At 29.1% G+C, this 13,361-nt stretch overlaps 1 protein-coding gene across 2 annotated transcripts; it reads left to right on the top strand.

Annotated features, from left to right (window-relative positions):
• Window positions 1-7,953: 7,953 nt before the first annotated feature.
• On the top strand, window positions 7,954-12,412 carry LOC11431352 (homeobox protein SBH1). Of its 2 annotated transcripts, XM_024784009.2 has the most exons (5): window positions 7,955-8,515; window positions 8,650-8,888; window positions 9,149-9,407; window positions 11,223-11,458; window positions 11,969-12,412. In XM_024784009.2, exons 2-5 carry the CDS (start codon window positions 8,685-8,687, stop codon window positions 12,164-12,166), a joined length of 897 nt encoding a protein of 298 aa, XP_024639777.1. In that variant the 5' UTR covers window positions 7,955-8,515; window positions 8,650-8,684; the 3' UTR covers window positions 12,167-12,412. The 2 variants fall into 2 exon arrangements, with proteins under 2 accessions (XP_003616932.3, XP_024639777.1); XM_003616884.4 differs by having other exon boundaries at window positions 7,954-8,888.
• The last annotated feature ends 949 nt before the right edge of the window (window positions 12,413-13,361 follow it).

Below are 13,361 nucleotides of genomic sequence, written 5' to 3'. Positions count from 1 at the left end.
ATGTGGCAACAAATGATATATTTGATATTTTCACATAAGTATCAAATAAATGAAAATGGACTCTAAAATAGTTTATAAAAAAAAAAAAATCATGCCAACAAGTGTCCTAAAAACATTATTTAAAACATTTATACTATATATATATATATAAAGAAAACAGACTCTTTCAACTCTTTTAACTCATTTTTTCTTTCAAAAACACCGTTCATTATTTTAAAATGTTAGCGCGATAAAAAAAAGTGGAAAGACAAGCACGTGAGTATCCGTTTTTTCGCTAGTTTATAATAAAAAAAAAAAAAAAAATCTCAAAAATACAAATCAACCACAAGAAAAGGTAACAATTATACAAATTCCTTACAAAAGTTATAAATATTGATTGCTTAAACAATGTCTAAGGAGATCTCAAACCCTCTTTTGTATTATTAAAAACACTAAAGATAAACAATGTTCTAAAGACATTAAATAACATTCTCGGAAGAAAACTTATAAAGAATAAGTTTTTGCTATTTATCAATGAAATGTAAAGATAAAGAAAATAATACAGAAACCAATTAAAATTTAAAAGCTCGATAACATTTGAGAAGTTTGTGATAGGAATTTCCTTGATAAAATTGAGATAGGAATTTAAAAGAATTTACAAAGACTGAAATATAATTAAGCGTATAATATAATAAGATGGGTGTTATGGATACTCTTTTTAACATTTTTTTTTTAAAATGGCAAATATTATTCTCGTCGAAGTAGTGTAAGACACACCAACTCTCGCGGAGGGAAAAGAAAAAACACAGGTGCTGTATATAGGCGGAACATCAAAAAATAAACACCCTAAAAACACCCATGAGGATAACACCCACCAAAATACTCTTTTTAACACTTACATCCCCTTTTTTATTGGGTAAAACTCAAGTGAAGACACACATGAGTTACAAAGAATGTTAGAGAGAGTGTTCATTTCATTTTCCTATACAATAAAGAAAAATGTTATAAACACTGTATTCTTAGCACTCCATCTGACATTTACTTTTTTATTAGGTAAAATTCATGTGAGTCTCACCACTTATAGTTTCTTGAGTGTGTCAAAGTTGCAAAGAGGTGTTTCTTTAGTTAATAACTTATGGACATGGAATACGATTTCAGTTGAGTTAGGTCTTTTAAATATATAAAAAATATTTCTTATAAAGGCTTTATTGTTTTTTATTAAATAAATAAATATTCTCGATTTCATTTTCAATAAATCAAAACCATTTATCAAATCTAATGATGCTTTTTATGAGTCGGATGGTGTTTTTTATATAGTCAATCAACGAGGAACTTAATAGAGCTCTCGACCTCTTTTTTTTTTAAAGAATAGAACTCTCAACTTAGAATTCACGTATAACTATAAAGTTTTTTGTCATTTTCATTTTGGACTTCGAGACAACTTCAGCGAAGCATTAATTATTTAAGCCATTTGTTTTGGAAGAAATCTGACCAAAACAGAAAATGGAACTAACCAAAACAGGTACTAGACAAATAACCCTAGCAGGTAGAAAACAATATTTGAAGACTCACATGAGTACAACCTAGCAAATTCGCATACAAACTAAATTTTATGTATTTGCGTATCCGTATCATATCGTACTTACACTCATATCATGTATCCGAGCTTCATAAGCAAGAAGTGATGTAGACGACGATGAGGCGCTGTAGTAACATCAGAGTTCATACAATATTGAATGACTTCAATTGAAGTTTGATGGTGACGCAACTTTAAGGTCGATCACAGCACCACGGAGTATGGTTACATCAATAACAACTATTTTAATTTTGGGTGGAAAGAGCGAGCGGTAATGGCCAACGTTGAAGTGTTTTCTTTGTTGGATTTCTTTTTTTTTTTTTTGGGTGGATTTCGAAAGTAAATTAATTTTCAATCAATTTAAAATAATATTTTTATTAAAATTTTGTAAGTACAACGGCACACACGATCCACCAACAAAAAAAACTAGAGTTTTTCTATTCACACTCTATATATTTCTGGTTACACTCAGTTTTTTTAAAAAGTTTTTGATAATACCAAAATTGTCTTTTTATATAAATTTTCTTAAAATCTTGATTTCATTTATTGTCACTCTAAAATTTCACTCTCTTTCACCCACCAACGATCAAACAATCTTGATGTTCAATTAATCTCTATGGAAGATTAAAGAGTGAATCAAAACATCTTTCATTCATACTCAATTGCATATAAATAAGTGAATTTTTTTCTTCTTTTTCAATAATGCTGGTTTCAATTTTCTTCTTCTTGTTCAACTGCACTGTACGACAGTTTAAGTTTTACATTGTTGAGGTTAACTTAAATTCAGTTTAAGTAGGTTCATGTAAACTTAGTTTACATAATCTACTTAAACTGAGTTTAAGTATGTACACTTAAACTCGGTTTACATGACCTACTTAAACTAAGTTTATATGTACATACTTAAATTGAAATTACATATAATCATTGAACAAGGTTGAACTTTTAGATGTACACTTAAACTGAGTTTACATGACCTACTTAAACTGAGTTTACATGACCTACTTAAATTCGGCTTACATGAGCTACTTAATCTAAGTTTACATGATCTACTTAAACTGAGTTTAAGTATGTACACTTAAACTTAGTTTACATGACCTACTTAAAATAAGTTTACATGTACATACTTAAACTGAGATTACGTAGAATTATTGAACAATGTTGAACTTTTAAATGTACACTTAAACTAAGTTTACATGATCTACTTAAACTGAGTTTAAGTATGTACACTTAAACTTAGTTTACATGACCTGCTTAAAATAAGTTTACATGTACATACTCAAACTGAGATTACGTAGAATCATTGAACAAGGTCGAACTTTTAAATGTACACTTAAACTCGGTTTACATGGCCTACTTAAACTGAGTTTAAGTATGTACACTTAAACTCAGTTTACATGACCTACTAAAATTAAGTTTACATGACCTACTTAAACAGAAGAGGGATTTTGGGTGTAACAAAAAAAAAGGAAGACGTTTTTTGAAAATTAAATTTTATGAAAGGGTAATTTTGTCATTTTAGAATGCAATCAGGATTAAACATTGTGTAATTAGAAAAACTATAAAAAAAAACTACTTCTTTACCTTTTTCTTTTATCTTAACACGTGTTTTTCATGGATTCCAATATTTGTATTTTACTTTCTTTCCCTTCTTTTTTACTCTCTGTTATACTTATATCACTCAAAACGCTATAATAAATTTTTTTCCCTTTACTTTATCTATTCTCTGTTATCCCTCAAAATGCTATAATAAATTCTTTACACAGCCACGATCATCATTTTTGAAGAAAAATGATATTTATAGAGCTATTTTGGAACAACTTTCTATCATATTTTTATTGTGTTCTTATTCTTTCTTTATTGTTATTGTTTTAAAAAGAAAAAGTTGTCATAAAATTATGATAAAAAAGTCATGAAAATATCACTACTCTTAAAAAGCTGATTATATATATATATATATATATATATATATATATATATATATATATATATATATATATATATATACACGATCTCCATACAGTATTTCATTTTTTTTATTCATCCCTTTCTTCTTATTAGACCACTAACATATCACATTTATACAATCATCAATATCTATATTTCTTCCTCTCTCAAGATATATATAAATGAGATGTATGAATGTCTAGTTGTACACAACCAAATTATTATGTTATATAGTTTTTTTCTTTGATGGACACTTATAAAAAATCCAAGACAGGATCGTCTGCATTTGTTTTATCTTGGAGATAATCCAAGTATATATTATTGATTTAAAAAATATAGAATTGATTTTGTTAATTGAATTAGTCTCTAGAAGGTGAAACAAAACAAAGGAAATTGTTATTTTCTTCCTTTCATTTATAATTTTTCTACAGAAGTGAAACAAGAAATTAAAACTGAACGAATTGTTTCTTACATTGTTATTTTTTATTTTATTTATATAAACTTTTTAATAGAACGAAACAAAGAAATGGATGTAATGAGCAATGAATATCCAAAATTTCCTATCATCATCATAACAAAACACTAGTTTCTTGTAAAAGAAAAAAGTAACACAATTGCGTCAAATGGTCAATGATTCGTGTAGGGCAAGGTTTTGCAAAAGCATTAGTAAGAAACTGAAAGGAATAGAGGGTACTGTCCCACAAAGAAGGCAACATCTATGTAATATGGGCTTCTTTTGCTCTCTTTATGTTTTACAACCCACTTTTTTTCTTCATATATTACTATTTGATTAGATTGACATGACCCCCTCTGACATAGGGTATGTCTTTGCATGAATTCCAATTTACAAAACGGTGTCGTGTTGCCTTTCATTGCCATACATACACATTAATAAGGTATAAGACAATAACTTCAATTTCTTTTTCTTTTGAGAGGAAATAACTTCAATCTTTCACCCTAATTTTAAATTATTTTACCACATTTTTTACTTTTAATAATTTCATTCCAAGACATACAAACACTTTAATTTATTTTTTTACATAGTACAGAATAATTTATTTTGATATATAATACCTCTTACCTCAATTAAAAGAAAAATTTTGGTGTATTTTGTTGTCTTTATTATTGAAAAAATTGATTGTATTTATTTAGAAAATGTTCTTTTTATACTTTTTTTTTGGGTACAGTTCCTCTATATATTTTGATTAAGAAGTTTAGTGACACAAAAATCCATTCCTTAAATTAATATGAGATATATATTATTTTTTTGTCAAATAATCTAGTGGTTAAAGCTCACACATTTTAAATATGAAGAAGTGTGATGTCTAAGGTTCGAACCCTAATCATGCATATAATATGCAATATCCCTCCAAATAAGTTAAGCTCACGAGAATAATATGAGATATATATTATAACGTCCCTACAAACTGAGTTATTCAGAAAAAACTCATAATTTATATACAATAATTTATACTTCCATTTAATATTTAGAGTATATTTGGAATAATAGTTTAATTTTGTACCATGAAATTAGCTCATTGGTCTTTGTTGATTAGAGACATTTTATTAATGTGACATATTCATTAATAATGTGATGGAGCTTTCATGACCACACTAATATACATGTCAACAAAAAAAAGGTCCAATATAACACCACATCATTATTTAATATGCACATATTAGCAAAAATCAGCTGAAGAATGAAAATTCAGAAAGAAAAATTGAGAGAAGAAAAACTCAATTTTAAAATGAATGGATTAAAACTTCATTCTTTAAAACAGGATCAGAAGTTCATTTTAACCTTGTGTTTTTAGTAACTTTTTCTTATATAAAAGATTAGCGAGAGTTCATAGAACAAAAGTGTGGAGAGGTTGATCTAATTGATAAGAAGTTTGTTCATACCCCACAAAAACAATGGCGCTAAGAATACTTTATAATCACATAAATGCATTTTAAATATCGAGATTTTCTTTGTTCTAACTAGCATTTGGGGCTCAATTCTATAAAAAAAAGGTTAAATATGTTTTTGATTCCTATAAAATTGGAAACTTCTAAGTTTAATCCTTACTTAATTTTAATAGGTTTTTTAGTCCCTACAAAAAAAACTACTTCTAATTTTAGTCCTTGTTACAACAAAGTTTATTTAATTATCCTTAAACTCTTAAATTTTTGAACGATTTTTTTTAGACAAGTTTAGAACACTATGAAAGGTTCATTTACTAAAATTTAGAATTTTCTAACATGAAACGAATTAAAAATGAATTTTTTAAAACGACAAAAGTTAAAGATAAAATTAACAAAATCTGGACGTAGAAATTAAATTTTGAGATAATTTTTTGCAGAGGAACTTTTAGTAATGTTCTTAACACGTTTGTAAAAAATTATTCAAAAATTCAAGAGTTTATGCATAAATTAAACAAATTTGAATTGAGAAGAGACTAATACTAAGTGCAGATTTTTTTTTAAAGACTAAAATAACTATAAAAATTAAGTAAGGATTAAACTTGAAAGGTCCCAATTTTATAGAATCAAAAACATATTTAACTCTAAAAAATAAGAAAAAAAAAAAAAAAAAAAGGGTGTATACAAAAAGAGTTAAAATCAAATATCATTGAGGGAACATCACATGGGATATAGGAGTTGATGGACGGTTGATGTTTGATTCCTTTCAATCAGACCCAACGCATATACCACTACAAAACGAAAACAAAGAAGATAATTGAATGCCAACAACACAACAGAGTGTTGGTGGTGACTTGATGTTGCAATTTGCACAATTTCAAACCACTAAGTTTTGCAATATGCTTCCCATCAAAGTGGCAACAAAAGTGTTGATATTAAATGTAATGTTACATATGACTAATTGGAATAATTTTGGCAATTCATTCTCAAAAAATGTGTCATTTTAGCATTACTATTGCTAGCTTAAAATCCTCTTCATTCTAAAAATAAAATTTCAAAAGAAAAATTTGGGTAAAATATCTTTACTAAATGAAATTGTCAAATAGTACATAGTAGGTGGTACATCATAAAAAATATGAAGGCAAGTGTAAGATACAAATATCCTGATAATACTATAAACAATGTTATTGACTTTGCTTCCTAAAAAATGACAGGACAAAGTCGGAATTACTAGCTAAAAGACTACTACAACAAGATCCAAGATCACTGCACTCTACGTTACTTCAAAGTAAGGATTATTAGTCAAAAGACTCCGACAACAAGATACAAGATCACTGAACTCATTGGTCGTAACATTGGGTGAAGTGAGGGCTTCTAACGGTATGAGATGGTTGTATGTAACCTGATTTACCATACAAGAGGTGCCCAATGAGTCTCTAAAGCACATACCATAGTCCACGATAGTATTGTTGTTGAACAATGTCGCGTCTACGTTGCATTTTATCCTACCTCTTGGCCGTCGGTGGTTTCACCCAAGAGGTGGTATGCTCCAGATTGTGTCTCTGAATTTCTGCTCTTTACATACAACTTCGATCGTGGAGAGCGTCTTTTGCGCGGGAAATGTTGAAAGTGGAGTAAATATTCATGACTTCCCAAAGCTTTGTATTCGGGAGTGGATCTCTTTGGAGACCTGCAGGTGCCACTGCACCCCCTAATTTTTATATAAATTTCATATTATACATGATAATTCAATTAATACGTTATCGCTGCAGCGGTTAGATGAGTGGTACAATATAAATATCTTTTTTTCATTTAAAAAAAAAGACACTTCACCACTTAAAAGACACTATATATATGAGTATAAAAATCATTCCAATGTTTTAATTTAAAGAAAAATGATTTTTTTATGGTGTATAACTAAGATAAATCTTGCATGCGCAAATTAGTTTTTATCTTCATATCAATAAATCTCACTACTAGCTCAAGCGAGTGTTAGATCAACAACTTGGTATAAAAGATAAATGAAAAGATAAAATGCAAACAATAAAATGCGATGTTCAATTATGAAGTTTGATCAAAGATTCCTATACGACTATACATAAGCTCGTGTGAAGCTTTAACATTTCTTTTTTTACTTACTCCATCTCAAAATAATTGTTTCTTTAATATATATATATATTTTAAATAATTGTTATTTTAGAATACCAATATATTATTTATTATTTTTTTATTATTATATTTTTATTTATTGAATTTCATCAAATTTAATTACTCTACTAACTACAATATCTTATGCAATTATACATTGACATACATGAGAGAGTCAACTATATCATATAATATGAGATAGAGGGAGTAACTAATTTCATCATTAAAATTTAAAATCAACACAATTAATAGTTTTTTTTTTAAATTGTACAAAAACCTTAAACAATTATTATTTTGAGACGGAGAAAATAAAAAAACCTTAAACGATTATTATTTTGAGACAGAGAAAGGAAAAATACTAGTTCATTTGTCAAGAACCTATAGATAGGGAATAAGATAGCATAGGCAACAAATAGTGTTAGTAGTACTCATAAACAGTAGAATGATCAGCAGTAATTGCGTAGACCAAGAAGGGCAGTGAGATTCATTTTCATTTCATTGGGAAGGAAAACTCTGAGTTAAGTTGCAGAGACACACGTTAACTCTTTATCTACCCTCTCTCTGTCTCCACCTGCAATTAACACAACACAACACTTCACTACTAGTAGTACTACTGTAACTGTTATGCTTGCTTGTGTTGTTGATGTTAGAGAGAGTGAGAGAGAGAGAGAAACTATTTGATTTGTTTGATGTACACAACAGAAAGATGAAAGAAAGACTACACTACTACTCATTTTGCATAAGATGAATCTGATTCCACCTTTTACAGATAGATTATTATACTTTCCAAGAACCCCAAAAATCCCTATTCTTCTGACTCTTTCCCAAGTTTTTTAGTTTTTTCTACTAATTATGACTCAGATTTTTTAGCTTCAATTCCGGGAGTACTCTACAGTCTACTCTCTGAACAATTATATGCAGTCTTCTTTTTCATAAACAGTAAAGTGTGGGGACTAAGCAAAATAGGTATTATTATATCTTATATACTATATATTAATATTATATATGCATATGTATTATTATTTAGGTTTTCTTTTCTATATAGAGAGAGAGAGATAAAGCTTTTTGTCCAACTTAACTTTGTTTTGAAACTATGTTAGGGTTTGGAGGAAACAGTTGCAGTGAGATTTCTTCTATGGATCATCAAAATCAAATGATGAACATGGAAACTAATAGGAAGTTTTTTTCATTTCCTCTGAGTAACAATTCCTCTGGTGTTCAAAATCATCATAACTATACCCAACACCAGAACAACACCAACAACAACACTTGTAGGGATAAAATCATGGCTCATCCTCTCTTTCCTCGTCTCTTGTCTTCTTACCTCAATTGCTTGAAGGTCCTTAACTTCAAACTCTTACACACACTTGGCCTTTTCTTGTAAAGACGCATATTTGTGCTTTAGTTAGCTTAAATATGAAGTATTGTGGATACATGTGTATAACTTGGTATATATGATCATGCACTCTTTTATAATAGATTGTGGCAAGATAAAATACTCAAGCTACAAAATGTTTGTTTTTGAGATTTTTTTTTGACATTAATGATTTATTTTCATGTTTTTGCTTGTTTTAATGGCGTGAGTGTGATTTTTTGCAGGTTGGAGCACCTCCTGAAGTGGTGGCAAGCTTAGAGGAGTCATGTGCAAAATGTGAAATATTGAATGGTTCTTCAGGAAGGACAGGAAGTAGTAGTTCTTGTATAGGTGAAGATCCAGGTTTGGATCAGTTCATGGAGGCATATTGTGAGATGCTTATCAAGTATGAGCAAGAACTCACTAAACCCTTCAAAGAAGCCATGCTTTTCCTTTCAAGAATTGAGTCTCAGCTCAAGGCTGTTGCTGTTTCAACTGACTTTGGTGATTACCTTTAAATTATATGATCTTCATGACCATTATCCTTCTAATAGTTTATTAACATTAACAGTAAATATTTCATATTAACTGAAAAATAATGATAACCACACCTCTAGTGGTTCAATTATCACCTCCTTAAAAATCTAGAAAAGATAAAAAAAATGGTTCATGTGTTTATTTGGTAAGTGAGTTCTTTTGGTATTAACCCTCTGATTACTAGGGGAGGGGGCCCTGGTAATCCAGAGTTGGCCGTGGAGTAAGTATAGTTTGATCAAGATTTAGTGAAATAACCCTTTTTATATCATAAGTAAATAGTGTGATTAGAGTTTTAAAGGGAAAAATTAACATTTAATTTGAAATTGCGTGTATTTCATGGATCAAAGGTGTTAGAACTAGGTTAAAAGGTTTGAAAATGATAGATTACTTCCTATGGAGAAATTAAGTAAAATGAGGTTTAATTTTGGTTTAACATTCAAAAGAGGTACAAATAGATTATGATTTAATTCACATACACTGTCATCAGTGTAAATATTTTGTCATCAGTGTAAATATTTTTTTTGGGAAAAGTTAACTGACGATCTTAAGACACAAGTTAATGAATCAAATATAATAACTTTTTGTTGGATGACCTTGACTACTTCTGAAGTAATTTATATGGATGATTGTAATGTATGACAATATATATTTTTTTGGATAAACTGTGAAAATCGAACTCTATTTTAATCAAAATTCCCAATGCAATCTTGATCTCTTTTGGGATGTTTTGAAGGCATTTTCCTTTCATGTGTAAGCTTGTTTTTGTCCAATTTTGTTTCACATAGACCTAGTGTGTGTGTGTGTTTGTGTAAATGTCATTTATTGTGTGTTAGTCCTTCTTTCGTCTTTTGAATTCCTTAACTTCATTTAGAATTTAGAAGCATGGTTCACTTTGTTATTGTTCATTAATTAAAAACTTGTAGAAAAAGGAAACCGTGTCTTGTCATCTTTTGTCATATGTTTTCCTTAATTTGTTCTCCATAGAGTTTGATTCTCAAAAATAAGGTAAATTTTTCATTTGCATGGTCATTGTTATTTACCCTCTTTTGTAGTAGTTTCTAGTGGTGGAGGCAGGGGTTACATTTAAAAATATGCGTTAGTATTTTTCCTAGTGACATTTGAAATTATATTTTAATAATTAAAAACTAAAGAAGGTGAAGGTCCCATTTAATTATAGGAAAGAACTAATTAATTGACAAAGTCTTTTGGCAGGTACTTGTCATTCTTTAGATGATGCATTCCATTTGTTAATTTCAAATTAATATACTTAAATGCTTCATTTTTACCCATGGGCTTCAAACTCACTTTTAAAAGTAAGCTCAAGTGATGGTGTCAAATCCAAATACATAAATATTTCACAACTTAGGAGATTGGCAATCTGGGACACGAGTGGATTGTAACCACTTCTTCATTAAAAATCTTATGGCATAAGATATACAAGTCTTACACTTACATGATGCTCAACATTTTTCTTTTATCAAATGTAGGGTTTCTTGCAATTTCATCATTACATGAACCTTTTTTAAAACACAATTGTTAGTTGTTCGTAAATTGGTAGATAGGAGAGGGAAATGTTAGTTCTGAGGATAGAACCCGGAACCTACTTAAATCTCCTTCAATGTCCCTTAGCTCACCAACCGAGCTACCTACACGGGACAATGATTACATCAACTGATATATTCTGCCTGACTAGATATTTATTAGTTTATAAATCATTTATTAATTTGATTCACTTATATATAGTTTTTCCGTTTGATTTGTGTTGTTGTGTTATTTTGAAAGGTCAAAGTGAATTTGCAGCTTCACAGAATGAGATCGATGTGCATGAAAACAACCTAGATACAACTCAAGGTGAAGATCAGGAATTAAAAGTGCAGCTTTTACGCAAGTATAGTGGATATCTAGGAAGCCTTAAGAAAGAGTTTTTGAAGAAGAAAAAGAATGGAAAGTTACCAAAGGAAGCTCGACAACAACTACTTGATTGGTGGAGCAGGCATTACAAATGGCCTTACCCATCGGTAACTAAATTCTACATCTTTCACGATTTCATATATCAACAATTATGTCACTGGAATGTTTCTTAGCACACATGCATCTTGATATTAATGTTCATAATCATATCATGCATTATCTTGATTTCTTTATATTGATTTATTGAATTTAGGTTTTATTATTTTGAAGGTCCCTGAACAATTTAAAGTTTTTCAAAATAGGTTTCTAAACTAAAAAAGTTTGTAATTCTATTCTTGAATTTGTCAATAATTTGATCTCTAAACAAAAACCGTTTTTAAGAACTTTGTCATACTAATGACAAAATATTTATAGTTTTAGGAATTTAACTACTAATTATTTTGACTTTAGGGCATTTGAGATCAAACACATTAGAGGCTTAGTAACATTTTTTTGATGGAAGAAATAACATTGTATATATTAATGTGAAAACCTTGTTTATAGTTTTTTAAACTCTGAAATTATCTTAATCATATTTGAAAAATGAAACCTTAAAATGTGATTTGGTGAACATGTAGGAATCCCAAAAGCAAGCCCTTGCAGAATCAACAGGCCTAGATTTGAAGCAGATCAACAATTGGTTCATTAATCAGAGAAAACGTCACTGGAAGCCTTCTGAGGATATGCAATTTGCTGTGATGGATGCCACAAATTACTACATGGAAAATGTCATGTGCAAGCCATTCCCTATGGATGCCATGCCTATGCTTCTTTAGAACATTAATCCTCTCACCTTATTCAGTAAAACCCTATCCATTTTAAAATTACCTAGGTTGTGAAGGTACAATATATATTAATTAATGTATGTTACTGTAATCTTTAATCTGTAGAAAGGTGAGGATGAAAAATCCACACTATCCCTGAACTACATCTTTATCAGATTGAACTTCAATCTAATTATATATATAAGCTAGCTATCCTCTTCACTATTTATATATGGAGCATGTACCAAAGTGAAAAAATATTTATTTGGGCATAACGGTTGATTTTTCATATTTTAAAGCAAATGAATAATATTTATTTGGGTCATGTTTGGAAGAAAAAAATTAGTGTAATTTAAAAAGGGATTTATATTTAGGAATGCATCTTTTTCTTAAACGAGTGCTTATAATTTGGGATGGAAAGACTATTTATGAATCTTATTGAAGTGCAATACATATGAAATTGAAAATGTTTCCTTTCTATCAAAAATAGTTGAATTATTTGCTTGCATCAATCGATGATTTGGGTTTAAAATTCTGTTGTTGATATGTTCTAAGAAAATTTAATCTAAACTTCCATATGTTGATGATGCATCATGGATGGTTTTAAATTAGCATAAAATATTATAATTACTTATTTCCTGATTTACATCTTTTTTTTTCTTCTTAAGATCTTATCTTATATCCATCTCATTATGAACACAGTCCTTTTAAACATCTCTAATAATTTAAAATACTATCTAAATCTGATATATAAAGGCATTAAGATTAAAAAAAATGTGATGACTTGATACTTCTTTTTTTTTTTTTTAACTGGTTTAATTTATTGCATAGTTATATTTTTTTCTTTCTTTCACATGCATCTCCCAGGTTAAGGAACGATGATAATTAAATGCATTGTTTTTTTCATAAAAGCTGTTTGTCTTCTTTAGGTGATATATCTCTCTATCTAATTTGAGCAACAATAAAACAGTTCTTTATAAAACATGCAGTTTGGATGTATAATTCGGTGGTTGTGGACCATGGTTGAACTCGTATGTTATTTTTTTGGCAACGGTAAAACCATTTGGACCACATGTTTGTTCAAGCTAGGTATAAATAAACAAATTGTCATCAATGAGAACTATTCTTATACAGCACTTTTATGTCTCTTCTTAGGAAAAAATGTTTGTGATTTTTGTTCTGGATTCTGACAGATTCGTTGCTCTTG

Source organism: Medicago truncatula, chromosome 5, assembly GCF_003473485.1.
Source record: "Medicago truncatula cultivar Jemalong A17 chromosome 5, MtrunA17r5.0-ANR, whole genome shotgun sequence".
Lineage (NCBI taxonomy): Eukaryota > Viridiplantae > Streptophyta > Magnoliopsida > Fabales > Fabaceae > Medicago > Medicago truncatula.
Note: the sequence above shows the minus strand (reverse complement) of the source record. Positions and strands in the feature narration are given on the sequence as shown.